Source organism: Lagopus leucura, unplaced genomic scaffold (assembly GCF_019238085.1).
Source record: "Lagopus leucura isolate 7727_CA_CO unplaced genomic scaffold, USGS_WTPT01 Super-Scaffold_100008, whole genome shotgun sequence".
Classification (NCBI taxonomy): domain Eukaryota; kingdom Metazoa; phylum Chordata; class Aves; order Galliformes; family Phasianidae; genus Lagopus; species Lagopus leucura.
The window spans coordinates 23,634,940-23,652,134 of NW_024962265.1; the positions used below are offsets into that span (position 1 = coordinate 23,634,940).

General features: G+C 40.0%; 1 protein-coding gene across 5 annotated transcripts in view; it reads right to left on the reverse strand.

Moving 5' to 3' along the window:
• The window catches only part of MET (MET proto-oncogene, receptor tyrosine kinase), an 89,732-nt gene that overhangs the window by 40,324 nt on the left and 32,213 nt on the right, over positions 1 to 17,195 (reverse strand). For all 5 annotated transcript variants that reach the window (XR_006179227.1, XM_042872689.1, XM_042872691.1 and 2 more), the window contains exons 3-5: positions 15,445 to 15,636; positions 2,561 to 2,695; positions 1,004 to 1,177 (exon numbers count right to left, since the gene is read on the reverse strand). Coding sequence is in view for 4 of the 5 variants with exons in the window: in XM_042872689.1 (XP_042728623.1) it covers positions 1,004 to 1,177; positions 2,561 to 2,695; positions 15,445 to 15,636 (501 nt within the window). In the remaining variant the exon portion in view is untranslated. The remainder of the gene's footprint in view (positions 1 to 1,003; positions 1,178 to 2,560; positions 2,696 to 15,444; positions 15,637 to 17,195) is intronic.

Consider the following 17,195-nt stretch of genomic DNA (forward strand, 5'->3'; position numbering starts at 1 on the left):
ATAAAGTGAAAGTGAATGATTCACCTTTGGAGTTAGCAATTTTTTACATCTACTTTATCCAAAGGTAGAAGGCAAGACAAACTCACTTACAGGTGTGCTCACATGCACACAGCTCTCCATACATTTTGAGTTTGATTCCTAGAACGCCTCACTGTCTGATCACTGAGTTTTCTACTGGTTTAGCTTTAAATTTTGCATCTGAAATATGAAAAAATCCTATCTGTATGAATGTGTTTCCAGATTACCAGCAAATATAAAGTTTTACAGTAGTTTTGCCTCTTTAAAATGTTGTCCATGAAATTATCAGTCTGGTTGAAAGAAGAAAACATTTGGTCCCTTTCCCTCTGGGAGTTTCAAGTGTCAAAACTTCATCTCCATTTATAAGCTGTATACTCAGAAGAAAATGTACTTTTTAGCTGCAGAGTACAATTTAAATGTGTTAAAAGGAAATGGGTGCAAGTGCTACTGGAGAGCTTTATGCTTGCTCCTCCCTCAGCTTACTGGTCCATCGCTACTCCTAAAACCTCAGCCTTCACAGTTGTGCCAGACCTCACTAAAAATAGCTCTGTTAAACGTTCAGTCACCCCATGCAAATCTCACACTGACCATGGCTAACTGGAAACAGGGACAAACAGTGGAGCTATGCTCATCTGCCTTGTCCCTGAACACCCCTCATAGCCCATGGAGAGCAGCCTCCGGCTGTCCCTGCCCCTGAGAACCCAGCTGCTGTAATGAGTAAGGAAACTTCTCTCCTTTGCTTCTCGTATTCACCAACTGAGCATCTGGGGGCACCTCCTCCTATATACCTACCCTAAAGGCTCATCCAATCCTTCAGGCTTGTGAGGCAGCGTTAAAGCAGTGTTGCAAATGATCATGACGTGGGCATTGTTGGGTACGATGGGCTCTGAAGGACGGTGGGCAGGCTGCCCTTCACCCTGTGGGCTGGCCAGCGGCCCCTGTGCACTACCTGTGGTATGTAAACACCAGGAGCAGGCGGTTTTACCTCATAAACTCTTGGCAAGCAGGTCTCCTGGGTCCAGGTCCCTCCGCTGCATTCGGGAGCCCTCAGGCACTGCTGGCTACACCAGCCGCAGCGCATGAAGGCAGGTGCCAGCAGGCACTGGCTGCAGGACTGGAAGTGGTGGCAGCCTGGTCCGTTCAGCGGCACCTTGGTTATCTGTTGATGGAAAGAGATGGCACACAGAGCCTTCAAATGTGTACGCTTGCTGGCAAGGAGCCTCAATTTATGCGCTGTGTTGTGGTGCTACTCAGATTTCAGCTGTGCAAGTTGTGGTTCGACTTCTCTTTAGCTCGATAATTATAGGATCTTATAAGTAATTTAACTGACATGATTTTAAATTCACTTGGGAGAAACCCTAAAGGCATCTTAATGTTATATACAGTTACTACCAGCATCTGGTGTTTACAGCAAGATAGCATTTTTTTTTTGCTGATGGAAACAGCAGTGTGCTCCTCCCAGTTCTGTAGCAATTCTTGGAAAAAGCAGTGTGTCTCAGTATGCCTTAGTTCATGTGTTTGCAAAACCAGTCATGGTAGCTGTTTTGGCTCTGGTGAGGCTACACTGGCAGCCGTGACACACTGGTCACACAATGGCCCAAATACAGTATTTAACACTTATTATCAGAAAACTTACCCTATATCTAAAACATAAATTGAAAATGATGTTATATTTCAAAATATCACAATAGGTATGATAATGGCAGTTCTAAATATATGTTATCTGTGCTCAAAATATTAATATTAGCATATATTTGCATCGTTAGATAAGTATACTTCATACTTCAGTACCTTTCTTAGGTACATTCTCTTTGAAAATGACTTTTATAAATATCTAATACATTTCTAGTAAATGATTAATAACCATCTTTAGTAATGGCTGATTCATTTCTTTAAATTCTTATAGAACTCAAGGAGTCAAATTATTGCTTACGATTAGGGTTTAGGATTATCTGTAATATTATCTGCTAATGCAACAATGTTTTAAGCTCATTCTACAATGCATATCCTACTAATGACAATAGCATATTTATGACAACTCTTCATGTTTTGTTAACCCCTTGTAATCTGCCTGTGAAAATATTCCTCAAACCTCACCATGAGCAGCATCTCCAATTTTAAACACACCCACCTAAGACCTGCACACACACCTCTCTTCAAAAAGTTATGATGTTATGACACAAATGAACAACAGTCAGGGAAATTCTGCATGCCTTCTTTTCTTAGGCCATTGTGTAGTTTTCTTTGCAAGCACTTGAATTAAGGACAGACATTCAGCCTGGGATTTGCATCTCCTGACTTTTGTTGGTTTATATCACAGTTCTTACATTACTTAACATTTCCCAATCTTAGTCTGTTGGTTTGTTAAGGAGGGAAAACAGTCTTGGAGGAAACTTGCTCTTTCTGTGTTCCCAGGGGAATAGTAAGGTTGGGAGGATGCAGGATATAAAACCACAGTGTAAATAGTTGCCCTTACCAAAAATCGCTGCTCTGGGTGCAGGTTTACATGGGGTGTGGAATGATGAGATTATGAACCACCCACCTTTTTTCCAGTCACTACCAGAGTATAGCCATCTGCTGCTGCTGACTGCTCAACAACAACCTGGGGAGAGACGGGGTGGGAGTCCAGCTGAAAGCTGACATGTGGAGCTGTGGACTCGGAGCGGGAAACCACTATCTAAGAAAGACAGAAATTCAGAAAATCAGCAGGCGACATGTGACACAAATGCATCCTGCTTGGCTTTCTCACATCGCTGCCACTTTTCTGTTTGCATTAATTACTTCGCATTACATTGCATAATGTTTTGCATAATGTTTCATCATGATCTGATTAAGCGTCTATAAAATCCACTTTATTTAACACAGCAAAATCATGGTTGTTGAGGGATCCTCAAAATGCATCGTGTTTATTAAAATATGAAGAAGTGCATGCTTTCATTCCTGTAATTTCAAGTATTTAAAAATCAACCATAAAAGATGAAGATGGGTCACTTAGCCAGTCTTGTAGATTTAAGAGTCCATTTAAGAAAAAAAAGAACTGTAGCTACAGTGTCTAGTTAAAGGAGACTTCAGACCATTGAAGGTCAAATGTATTTTCATTTATTTTCACCTTTGTCCTTCAGCTTGAAAAATAGACTATACCAGGTGTCATTTCTATCTGGCCTTGGTGCTGTTGGAGTGCAAAGCTACGGCAGGAGCAGATTGTGATGGCCATGAGCAGTGCTATGAAGCCACAAGCAGAATCGCAGAATCACAGAATCACAGTTACAGAATGGTTGGAAGGGACTTCAAGGATCGTGAATCTCCAACCCCCCTTCCACAGGCAGGGCCAACCATCCTCCACATTTAATACCAGACCAGGTTGCCCAAGGCCTCATCCAACCTGGCCTTGAACACCTCTAGGGATGGGGCATCCACAACCTCTCTGGGCAGCCTGTTCCAGCACCTCACCACTCACATAGTAAAGAACTTCCCCCTGACATCCAACCTCAATCTTCCCTCCCTCAACTTAAAATCATTTCCTCTTGTTCTGCAGTTATCTACCCTTTCAAAGAGTTTACTTCCTTCCTGTTTGTAGGCTCCCTTTAGGTATTGAAAGGCTGTAATGAGGTCACCCCACAGCCTTCTTTTCTCCAGGCTGAACAAGCCCAGCTCCCTCAGCCTGTTTTTGCAGGGAAGGTGCTTCAGTCCCCGATCATCTTCGTGGCCCTCCTTTGGACCCTCTCCAACAGCTCTCTGTCTTTCTTGTACTGGGAGCTCCAGACCTGGATGCAGTACTCCAGATGGAGCCTCACAAGAGCAGAGTAGAGGGGGACAATCACCTCCCTGTCCCTGCTGGCCACCCTCTTCTGATGGAGCACAGGATGCTTTCCGAGCAGCCAGCACACTGCTGGCTCATGTTAAGCTTTTCATTCATCAGGATCCCCAGGTTCTTCTCTGCAGGGCTGTTCTCAAGGACTTCTCCTTCCAATCTGTACAGATGCCTGGGATTCCTCCAGCCCAAGTGCAAAACTCTGCACTTTGCTGTGTTGAACCTCATTAGGTTCACCCAGGCCCACCTTTCAAGCCTGTTGAGGTTCCTCTGAATGGCATCCCTTCCTTCCACTCAGCTTGGTGTCATCAGCAAACTTGCTGAAGGTGCACTCGATTCCGTCATCGATGTCATTGATACAGATGTTAAAGAGCACTGGTCCCAGGACAGACCCTGGGGGACGCCGCTTATTACCGGCCTCCACCTGGACATAGAGCCATTGATGACCACCCTCTGTCTGTGGCCTTTTAACCAGTTTCTTACCCATCGAGTGGTCCACCCATCAAATCTACATCCCTCCAGTTTGGAGATAAGGATGTGGTGGGGGACCATGTCAAAGGCCTTGCTCAAGTCCAGGTAAATGACATCAGTCACCTTCCCCTTGTCCACCAATGCCATCACTCCATCATAAGAGGCCACTGGATTGATTAAACATGACCTGCCCCTGGTGAAGCCATGCTGGCTGTCTCAGTTCACACGCTCATTCCTCATGTGATCAAGCATGTCATCCAGGATGATCTGTTCCATGATCTTCCCAGGCACGGAGGTGAGACTCACTGGCCTGTAGTTCCCCGGGTCCTCCTTGCTCCCTTTCTTGTAAATGGGAGTGACGTGACCCTTCCTCCAGTCATCTGGGACCTCACCTGACAGCCACGACTTTCCAAATATGATGGAGAGCAGCTCGGCAGACAGAGCTCGATTCCCAGAGCTGCTGAACTGGTTGTTGCTGCAGAAAGGCCCTTGGCAAGATGAGACTGGGAACCTCAAGTTCTATGTCCTGCTGACTTATGTATGAGGTGGATGTCCAGAACAATCTTCAGCACCTCTTAAACAGCAGAGAGTACTGGAGGCTTCTCTAGAAGATGTTTCAAAACAGGAGCCTAATTTAGTTGTCCTGAAGCTCTTTTCTAAGGGCCCTCTCAATTTCAGGAGATCTTAAGGAGATTAGTCACACCAGTATGAAATTCCCCCACTAGTCATCTCTCTTCATCTTAAGTTACCTACATACTTCTGAGAAATTGGGCCTATTCCTACAAACACATGCTTGACTTTACTACTGTAACTTTGTTGACTTTAATGGGATGAGTCATGGTTGTTAAGCACAGGCATAAAGCATCTGCAGATTGGGGTGGATATTTGATAGCAAGACTTTATAGGCTTGGGTCTGCAATCCAGAAGGATGTGCACCCAGTGTGATAGAAGCAGACAACAAAGGCAGAGGATTGTTTACATAAGGGAAGATCATGTTCATATTTCAAAATCTGCATCACGTGCAGTTTACTTAAGGAATTTAGAATATCAGCATTTGTTGAGAAGTTGAGATTCAATGGAGTTCATTATTTAACAATATCGAAGCTATTCTGAAAATAACTTGTATGTCGAATGTTTCATTTTTCCTGTAATGAAGCTTTTCTCCTGACTCTCAAGGCAGCATCAGAACAGCCAGGACATTGACTTACACAATTTCACTTGGCAATTTCCCATTGCCAAAGTCTTTCAACAAGATGGCTGACTCCAAAACTTGACTTAGAGATGCTGTAATTACAGCTGATGTTTTGTTGTAATTCAAGACTTAAATAAAATATATGAGCAGTTAATTTTTGGCGATAAAAGCTTCACATCCCAGGGGTACTTACAGTTTGCAGTTACAATAATTTTTTTTTGCCCTTAAAATGAAACTGGCATTGTTGAAGAATTTGCTATAGGTTTGTTTCACAGTACAGAAAGTACTTTTAGAAATCGATATGGTCTGATCATTTTCAGTGACACAGAAGTATGGTCTCTGACTCAGTGTATTAGGGCATAAGCTCTGTTTTTATATTCAGGACAATGAAAAATAGAACAGACTGCAAAGCTGCATGGAAAAGCTTGATTAATGTTGGCATTATGGGGAGAGGTATCACCACAGCTGCAAATACCTTTTTAGTTGATCATTAGCCATGTCTCATCTCGAATACCCACTGCTATAAAATGCTAAGAATTCTTTTCTATCATTAATCCAGGCTTCCTCTTATTGCCAAGCATTCTTTCTTATTGAGCCACAGTGTTAACCCTTTAAAGACATCTGTGTGGCAACTTCATAACGATATATGTAAATTTAGATCCCTTATCTCTACAATCTTGGAAAATTATTTGGTACATTAAACATCAAATATTTGCTGTGCTGGGGTTGATAATGAAATCACCTGCACAGAGCCCAAGTGAGTAGACTTTGACCTCACGACACACAAGGAGCTCAAATTACACTTCCTAATTCATTCAGGACTGTGGAGTAGAAGTTTGCTGTTTTCCTAGAACTAATTTGCCAGCCTATAGTTTTGTAGTAACAGACTCACAGTGCAGAAAAGCTCTTTCTGTTCTATATAACTGTGCCACTTTTGCACGCATCAACCCAGTCCTTGAAATTCCATCTTACTCTTATCCAACATAATCCTGAAAAGAGAGGCGATTTGAAGACAGTTTCAATAGGACGAAGAAGAGGCTACTTAGGACTCCAGTGTTATTCTCAGATACATCTGATTTTTATTCCTTGGAACTGGGCTGGTATATATACTGTTTGGCATTGTTTTAATGTGGCTGCACTACCACATATGGGATACTTCTACAATGAAAACAGTACTACAGAAGGATTTTCTTTGCAAAGGCTTTAAAGCTGATTGCCCAAGTGCTGTCCATTCCCTCCCTCCCTCCCTCCCTCCCTCCCTCCCTCCCTTCCTTCCTTCCTTCCTTCCTTCCTTCCTTCCTTCCTTCCTTCCTTCCTTCCTTCCATCCTTCCTTCCTTCCTTCCTTCCTTCCTTCCTTCCTTCCTTCCTTCCTTCCTTCCTTCCTTCCTTCCTTCCTTCCTTCCTTCCTTCCTTCTTCATTTTCATTTTCTAACACTTTAATGAGATATCAAGTATTTCTTCATAGCATACAAGAAATGAAAGTATACCTATATACCTGCACTCAAGCAGTTAAGAGAGAAGGAAGACTTGTGCAGATAAATAATTGACAAAAAGAGAACAAACAGATGCTAGATGTAAATGGTCAGTTCCTGCAATAGTCAGAAGTCACCAGGGGTGTTGTGCAAGAGTCTGTGCTGTTTAATGCATGCATAAATGAGTTTGAGAAGTGCATGAGCAGTCCAGCGACAAAGTTTGCTGAGGATCCAAAAGCCTTCAAGGTGATGAGGACAGACTATGAAGGATGGCAGGAGGATTTTACAAGACAGCATGTCAAGGCAATAAAATGGCAGGTGAAACAGAACAAAGAAGATAAATTTAAAATGATACATGATAGATAGTTCCTGGAAAATATCATCTCTCTGCTCAATAGAAGTCAAAAAAACCCAAAACTTAGACATTATTAGAAAAAGATTAGAGAATAAATCAGGCAAGAACTTTATTTCATATGAATTCATGATTGGTCCAACCCTTGAACTCCCTGTGCAGTTCTGCTTATCTCATAACAAAAAGAATACTTTAAAATGGGAAAAGGTTCAGAGAAAAGTAACAAAGGTAATCAAAAGGCTGACATAAGCAGTCACTGAGTAGATTAAATATGGAAGCACTCACTTAGTGTTTGGGATATGAAAAAGACCTACAGGATCCTGAGTGGCAAGGAGATAGTGGATAGGGATTGCCCATTTAATCTCTTCCAATCGAAGAACTGAATTCCATCAAAAGGCAAAAATGAGAATGTGCATTTAAAGGGAAATTCTACTTGTACATGAAAGAGCTAAACAGACAAAACCCAATTTTTCAGCTCAGAAAATACTCAGAACTTTAGAACCAAACATAGCTGGAGGCTTGAAGCAGAAGGTGTTACACACGATGCCCTGCTCCCTAGGTGTTCCTTTGTCACCATGGCTGGAGATAGAGCGCTGACCTACATGGACCCTCAGTTTGAACCCATCTGTTCTGATGCTAAAAATCATCCCAAGCAGCACACAACCCTAGACACCCTTCTTAAAGCAAAAACAGTACTTATGTCTCTCTCTTTAAGAAAAACAAAAAAGGGCAATTTTTGCATGTAACTCTAAGTACTTTCACAATGATAAGGGCCAATGGTTAATTAATTAATTAACCAATATATTATTTAATATATCCTTTATACTGGAAGCCAGTGATCACTTATGTCCATGAACATCAAAGTAATTCATTTAAATATTATTTTATTACCATAAGCATTAATGTTAAGTCAGAAGACTCTAGGTTAATTTATGGATAATATGGCAAATGAATACTTTAATAATTTGAATTGAAAAACAGTGTGCAGTGGCTTTTAAAAATAATAATTCTGATGCTCAGTTGTGCTGGTCAGCAGGATTGAATTACAAATGTTACTGTGTGAATTGTGAAATATCTTCTGCAAAAATGAGAAACCTTCTTAAAGGAATCACATCTAAGTATCATATTGTTATTTTTTCCCTAGATGTCTGGCAGGTGGAGGCCATTACCCAGCAGAAACAGGCTCAGGGTTAACTTTACTATAATGCCTCAAATGCCTCAGGATATTTGGCAAAACCTTGTGAAGGGCACATATGTAGCTCTCTAAATGCTGTATATCATCTTAATCCATGGAGAATATAATGGATCATCTCTAAAGGGTGCAAGATTCTCTATTCAAATGGAATATTGAAAATATTTGTCAGCAGGAGTTCGTGTTAGTTTGACTGTACAGACTTTGCATCATGCACTATTTTGCATTTTTTCTAGGATCATCAAGATACTCTCTTTACAACAGAAAGCTGTTAAAAGTAGAGATACAGGGATGAAAGCATCATGGACGTAGATTTTGCCATGGATTTCTGCTGGTTGAAAAATGACAAAATGGGAAGGTTTGCAACAATTCACATTCTTATAAATGCACACATACTTTGCATTTAGCTGAACACTCCAGACTGGCAGTATTGAATTTCTGCTCCACAAAGGCAGAACAGGAGTGGGCACTGAGTAGGACAGCTTTTGCAATGGCTGCCTGCATCCCATCTCTCTTTCTTCCTCCTGGCTTTGCCTGATTTAAAGTTCATACTCATTTACCTGTGACTTCCTTGCACTTGCTTCCAACAAGGCTTGCCATTTGCACTAGTGGGTTTTATTACAATAATATTTATCTAGGAGGAAGGGAATTAGGTCAAAAGAAGTTTGACCAGCTCAAAGGGGAAAACGGCTTCCACTGTGCCGTGGTATAGATGAGTTGAATAACTGAAAGATGCAAAGCTCTGTACTCCCTTGTTCTGTATCCAACCATTTTGCTAATAGGCACCACGGCTTTGAGCCTCAGTTCCTGAAGCAGCGAGGCTTTGCCATTTCGCTGTTTACAAGAGGAGAGCAATGCTGAATGCCTGGCTCTCTTGCTGAATTCTGGGACGCAATTTTCCAAGCGCTGAGTGCAGTTCCAAATAAAAAGCAGATGTGATTAATTTTTCTATACTAATTTCTGTAACATGCATTGTGTTGCTTGGCATGTAGTCTATGAAAGCAGCTATGACACATACTGATTTTTCTCTTTTCAGGGAAATGAGATGTGTGTGTTATAGTTTGGTGGTGGTGTTTGTTTCTAATCATAAGTATTCCTGTGAAATGAATGTGACTGTCAAGTGTTCTCCACTCGGATATGAAAGCCAACAGACTTCTGCTCTGCACGTGAAAATTTCCCAAACCATTGATCTGCATGAGCTGAGTCCCTGTTCTTCATCAGACAGAATGGGGTGCACTAAATGAAAAGATAAGGCAGCAGATAAAGGAAATCCCAAAGGAATCTCTTCATCATTCAAAGCATAATGTCATTGTCACAAGATACTGTGGAGGGCAAAGCAACATATAAATTCAAAAACCAATAAGCAGAATTAATGGAAAAGAATTCCTTTATGGACTATTAAAAGACTATTAAGGACTATTAAACACCAGGCACGGGTGCAATTTCCAGCTCAGGAAATCTCTGGGCCACTGAGTACCAGACATAGGAGACTACTGGGAGAAATATTGGTCTGTCCTTTTGCTTTCCTCATTACATCTCCCCTGTATGTCCTGAACTCTTCATTCAAGCCCCATACTTCCTTTCTTAGCTGAAAAATCTGGCTAAAAATGCTGAGATGTAATGGGTCTCTAGAAAAAAAAGCTTCCTATTTGTTATTGTCTTGAGTAAAACAAGTGCAGAGAGGCCCTGAGGAGGGTGAGCGGATGTTCTCCATGCCAACAAGCACTATCTATGCTAGCAAGTTTTGCTTCTCATGCCCCAAGTTATATTCAGTCCTGAAGCTGCACAGACGTGACAGTGTGTGACCATGCCTTGCCAACTCTTGGCTTCTCAGCTAGCCCTGGCTCATACCCAGACAGACTGAACAGGATTGCAGCCAATGAGGGACTGACTGCATCTCAGGGTGCATGTGAACCCAGGGGAAGATGCTCTTACCTCCATGAACAACAGGATTGACACCCTACTGTCCCATAGAGATGAGAGGACACCTGCAGGAGATCCTCACCTCAAGCATAGCCCAATGCTACCCCACTGCACCAAGTTTTACTCCTAGAGTCAGGAGATCCCTAAGTGATCTGACACTACTGCCAAAATTGCATTTAAAGAGAGTTGTTACTCATAGTAGTTGTAAAGCTGTGTGAAGACTTTTTCCATCCTTTTTCCTGAAGCATAGAACCAACAGTGTTATGAGTTTGACCTCAGTGATATCAGCTTCAGGTGTATGCATTGCTCTGCTTCCAAACAAGGTTATGCTGAAAACCAGCTTCTGCATTCATCAGAGGTATCAGCCTCTTGTTCATTGTTAAGACCAAACTGAATGTGAACTTTTCAGGATCTTTTAAAACTTTCCCATATCCCACTCTCCCAGAGCTATCAGAGAGAATTCCCCTTCCTGAAGAACTTTGCTCTGTCCTTCATTACTCAAAACTCACTCTCTGAAGTAATATAACATTTCAGGAACAAAAAAAAAAAGCTTCACCTTGGAGCTGACCAAAACTATAAGCATAGATTTTATTTCCTTATTTATTTGTGACAAACTATAATTTCCCTGAAATGCTGGCTAGTAATAAATGAGTCTTTTCCAGTTATGAAAGTATACTCAATGTAATTTCTCTAACTCAAGGGGAGAAAGACTGGTTTACATCAGCTGTAAATCTGATTCCACAGCTACAGTAGTGTGACTGTGTGCTGTTTTTTTAATCAAATAACCACTGTGAAATACCTGATTCACTTTGCACCCAACAGCTGTACTTTCAGCCTCTGTTCCCAGTCACACTCTGAAAACAAGCACAATAAGAAAGGTCGAAACAGCTGCAACTTCTCAACAGAAAAAAAAAGGAGGGAGAAAAAAAGCTTGTTGTCAGGCTCCAGCTTAGGAAGGAAGTAAAACCATTTTTCTTGTCCGTCTCATGCATGTCAGCTGTCTTAGAAAAATTATTACTGCTCTGTGTTGTAACAGAAACTCCACAATATTTAGTAAACTACAAACTCCAATCTACTCATGGCCAAATAAAAATTTAACATTTCTGATGCAGCCAAAACATGCTCAGTGTGTCAATGGGCTGCAATTATGCTCCAGGAGAGCTTTGGAATTCACCTTCTGGCCCTAATAATCTTCCTTAAAAGAGCTCATGAATCTTTGAGTTTGGACCATCTAGATTAGCTTTAGATTTTGGCTGAAAAAATATATGTTTAGTAAAGGAGGCTGCATTTACTGTCCAGTATTAGTGTATGGTGCTTTCCAGAGCTGTTAAAGAGCATAATTCTTTTTAATCTAAATAAAAGCACAAGCAGCAAATAACAGGTGACTATTTGCCGACTGGGTGAAGCATAGCAGCTTTTGCAATCTCATTATTTTTGGTTCCTCTGATGCTTTTTTACAGTACAAAATACAGGCTATTCTCTGAAAAATGCTGGGTCATTAGCACAGCCATAACCTTCAGTTGAATCGCATCAACATGATCTGGCTCTAAATACATCAGAAATCTAGAATCAGCAAGCCATCATCTACGGAAGGAAAAACTGTTCTCAGAAACTATTTATTAAACCTTCTCCTGACTTTTGCAGAGATATTGTGCTTTAAGTACATGGTAAACAAAGAAAAAAAAATGGAAGTGGAAACAGGCTCAGAGATAAGGCACTGGTAGAAAGGCAAAAAGTAACGGGTAGAAGGAAGCGCAAAAGAAGATAGAAAGAGAAAGAAAAATCAAAGAAATCAAAGAAAGAAAAGGAGGATCAAATGGTTGACTACTGATCAAGTGTAAGCAGGTGAACGTGAAAGAATTTTTTCTTGAGTTGAGAATCAGTAGTTTGCTTCTGCACCAATGGATGCAGTTGCCAGAGACAGAGGTACTGTGCAACTCTTAATCTCGTGGATAACTCCTAGTGCTGAAATTATGCCACAAACTAAATTGCCTAAACATAGACTTGAAATTTAGTACTTCAAAGAGGAGCTGCATTCATTAGAATAAATCCATATTTGAATATATATTTTTTCTTTTCCTTTTAGACAATTTCTATGTAAACATATTATGAAGATATTAATACAATATAACCTGTTATAAAACAGGTGCCCTGACAGAACCATGCAACTCGTTTTCTCTGAAAGCAAATCTCCCTCTGAACAGGTGTGGTCAACTCTGAATAGCTGCAAGTTACAAGTAAATTGTACAAGAAAATCCAACATTTTCCTGTATGAAGAGCTAAAAATGTTAGTGCAAAAGGTATGATGCACTTGCAAAAGGTAGGTGTGCAATAAGGGAAACAACAGAGGATTCCTTGCAACACATTACAGAAGTTTTGTAAACGAAACAAAAAATGAACAGTTAAATTTCTTTGCTAAAATGTATGGGGAAGTGACTGGGGATATTTTTTTGATGAATTAAATTACTGTTAGATTATCCTGACTTTTTAAATCCATTTTACTCCAGTAGTGTTAGTTTAATATCTCAGTATTTAATGATTTCCATCTCATTGCAGTTAATAGCAACATTTCTATAGAAACACTGAAAATCTGCTTTTGTTGGGCATTTGCTGATGAACATGTACTTCCTAGCACTTCCTAGATATCTATAAGTATTAAAAAAATGAAAGACTTAATGGAAGTGAACATTACATTCTGCAAAAAACACATCTTCTGCATCCTAGCGACCTACTATTCCTTTCAAGAGCATCTAAAAGAAGTGAAAAACACAAAGGATTTTATTTGGAGACGATGTCATTAAAGCTAGTTAGTATGCACATTCTTCTGGTGGTCACACCAAACTCTCATAGAAAGAGCTCCTTCTTATTACAGCATAAGACCAATGATAACTTCCCTCCGTAACTCAAGCCAATCTAGTTCAATGCTGAGAATATTTCTCTAATTGCAATGTACAGTTTACACAATAGCTTTTCTTTTGATCTGTAGCTGAACCTGGAATGGGAAATATATCCTGGAAATATGTTAATTGTTCCATGAACTGGGTAAACGTCTGAAATGTGTGGTTCAGGGCTTGAATGAATAATTTAAGGAATCTTGCAAATAAAAATAATGCTGGCTTGTGCTTTCCACCAAAGCTCCCTAAAAGCTTTGTGACAGCCAAAAACAAATGCAGTGAGTAAGATACTGATTGTTACCAACTGTATTTTTCAGATAGGGAAATGGCTTTGGAAAGGTTAAACAAATTGCTCATGTTCGCTGTGTGAACCAGTGTCTATGTTTAAGAGCAGAGTGTAGGTTGCTCCTGTGCTTAGCATGTAGCTCTTAGCATTTGCCTTTCCTGCCTTAAGACTTCCTGCAGCTTACAGATAACGAAGCTGTCAAAGGAAGTTCAGGCAAAAATGGCAGGGTTGTCACTGAACATTTTGTTAAATTCCTATCTGTTAGAGGGAAAGGAGAAATGTAATTTGCTCTGATTTTCTCCTGTTTTCCACCTATCCTTCGTGGAAAATTACTTTGACCTCCTGCTTTGCAGGAGCACAACAGACTGTTGTGGGATAGGTTCTGCATCCAGTCTGTGCAGAAGGCAGTAGTAGGGGCTTTCCTTTGACAGAAATAGGTGCCAACTGTGGGTTAATAAATACTGGAGACAGTATGCACACCTGCCTACGGGATGTATTAAGAACAGAGAATGAAGGGAAGGGAGAGAAGAAAGAGAAAGCATGTTATTTAGACTATCTGATGACTTACACCCTACAAAGATTGTTATAAAAAGATGCAGTGCCCAACCGTCTTCTGATGGAAGATTGTCAGAATAAGAAAGCTGGAAGGGCACAGCAGCTCATGATGGCCTTCTTATTCAGAGTAATTTAACAATGGTTGATGGATAACACTCCTATCTTTTATGACTCATCAGCCCATGGAATAAGGATATTCAGACTGCCAACAGTTCAGGACAAGTAATACTGTCCAAATGAAAAGGACGCAGGCACTTGGATACAAGAGGGATCCAGACATACACACCCAGGCTGGGCCCTCTGGCAGCTCTAGAAGTCAAGTTCTCCCAGGTGGTCATTGCAGGCTAACAGTGCTTGAAGTGAGATGGGTAGATAGAGGCAGTCCTCATGGCTTTCAAAGTATTTTTTCCTCTTATGTGTGACTGATAAACTTCAAAAAGACTTTTGGCCCTACGGGTTAGATTTATTTCATTATTCACCTACAAAGAAGGCATGCAGGCTAGTCTGCCTACCTAGATCAGTTATGCACTCAGTGGCAGGAGACAGACTTCAGGAGCATAATTTACCACTTATTATGGAAAACATCTTTTAGGGCAGGAAGAAATGCTGTCCAAAAGAACAGTGTGAAGAAAATGTCTTGTAAAATCTAAGATGCAATCAGAGATACTTGTAAGCATGTAGGGGAAGAAGTTAATCTCAATTCTTCAACTGTGAGTCATAATCTCATATGGGTACAATAGCAAGTAATTTGGTGCCATAAAAGTGGATCAGTATCTAGAAACAACTAACGCTCCTGTTTCTGCACAATAAACTGTCTGAGCAGTTTACTTTAAGTTAGGTTTAATCTGATCTTCTAGGTTAAATGACAACATGAAGCACATGTCTGAAACAGTTTGAAGAACCAGTCATTCTTGTAGACCTTTCTACCCCGAGTTGGGGTTGAAGTATATTCAGTATGTATGTAGGACAGAAAGTGCAGTTTACTTTCCTTTGAAAGAAATCTAGTTTGTATGGACCAAAAAAGATCTCTGAGCTTAACCAGATGGACTGTGCTGGAATTTGATCCAGAACCATTGCCCCAAACCACAAATCCCATGTGAACATTTAAAACGCTGAATGCTGCATTAGATGCTTTGTTTATGCTCCAGAGGCTCTATTTTGCTCAACAATTTGAATTTTCTAACACCCTGTTAAACTGGATAATATAATACTGGTCCTCACTTTTCACTGTTCTGCAAAACTCCAGAGCATTTTTTTAGTGTGAAGGTAATATTTACCTGCATGAAGCGTCCATCCGAAGTTCCCAGGTTGGCAATGGTAAGATTCCCTTTGGTGAAGACAGATATCGAAGTTAAGAGGATGTTGTTGAACTGGCCCATGAACAAGTCAACCCTCTGCAAAGGAGTCGTAACTTCTAAGCGGTATTCATCATCTTGTGCTCTGCAGTATGAAGCATTTCTTGAAAAAGCCTGTTAGAAAATGAAGCACAGATGATTGCTGTCTTTATGAGTAAGAATAGATCTTTGTCAGAGTGAAGTCATTTAGCACAAATGCATTTGACCAAAAGTATTTTAAAACATTTCAAACTTAATTGCTTCATCAGTTATGGTGTTCCTTGAGGAAGGCAATGACTTCTTAACATTATGGGAATGTTTCTTTTAACTTCTTCATTCTGTCTGTTAGGAAGAAGACCATAGAGTCCTTATTTAACCAGATGATATGTGTATAAGAACACATATCAAAGTATCATTTCTCGTAGTGAATTCCATAATGCTTCTTCAGCAAGGCTCTCAGAATTCTTTGATTGCAGAGCTTGACCAATAACACACTTGTTTCTAAAACACTGATTCCTAGAATACGATTCTGTGAAAAACTTTGCTTTTTTCCCCACTTTTTTTCTGCATTAAAGTAAGATTTTCCAACATTTTTCTGTTCTCTAATTCCCCACATTTGTTTCAGTAACAAGGCAGAAAAGAAAAAGATGAAGAAGAATGAGATAGAGCAGGAAAAATGTGTTTCTGATTGTGTATTTTAATGAAGCTGAGGTTGAAGCCAGATTTTTACAATTACTTAAGCTGTTATATTGATCATCTATTGCTTATGCATTATTTTGTCCAATCTCTGTATGTCTTGAGTGAACTATAATAGTTGCTGTATTTGTGGGATCTTCTTTTTCGGTTTGGCAACAGAGAATACATGTTTTTAATTTTCATTTGAAAAATTCTTGAGGAGTACACTCAAGGAATCTCTAGAGAAGAATAACCTGCTGTTCTGATAATTCAATAGTAATCTATTAACTGAAAATTCCATTACTATTGATACTATATCATCTGTTTTGGTGAATTTGTACAAATAATAACCGGGAACCCCCTAAAGGATCTCTAACCAGTTTAAATTGGGAAGTCATCTAGTGTCTTCCCACTGTAGCATACTTTATGAATAAACATGTAGGAAGATTATAAAGGATCTTATGATGATTCCCTCTGTCAAAATCAATTCAGAGCTAGGTTTTTCCTGATTTTGTATTGATTTGTAGTTACAAACATGTTTTTAAAATCCTTTTAAAAGCCTGAATTTAGCCTTTTAAAGACAGAGTCTTTCCACTAAACTAAAAAGATTTGGATCTTGTACTTTAAGAACAAGTAGGAGTAAAGTTTTATTTTTGTATTTTCTTGGATGATTTTCCTTCCACTGTTTATAATCAAAGTATTATGAAAAAGAGCACAATTAACCCCAAATTTCTTGTTGGTTAAACACTGGTAAATTCTGGGGAAAAAAAAAAAAAAAAGCAATGCATTGAAAATGCTACTAGCAAACAGTTCAGTGTAATGATTCAGTCCTTTGCCATGAAATTGTTGTATTTCTGAACTGTGTCCAGCAATAGCAGTGGCAAATGAAGTTTCCTGTGATTCCTGGAGGTTCCTTTCAGCAATAGAGCCAGCTTTCCTCCAGGTGTCCTGCCATTTCTCTCTGTTATTTATGTAAAACCCTGCATAAGACCAAACAAGCATAACTGAGATCTCTACAC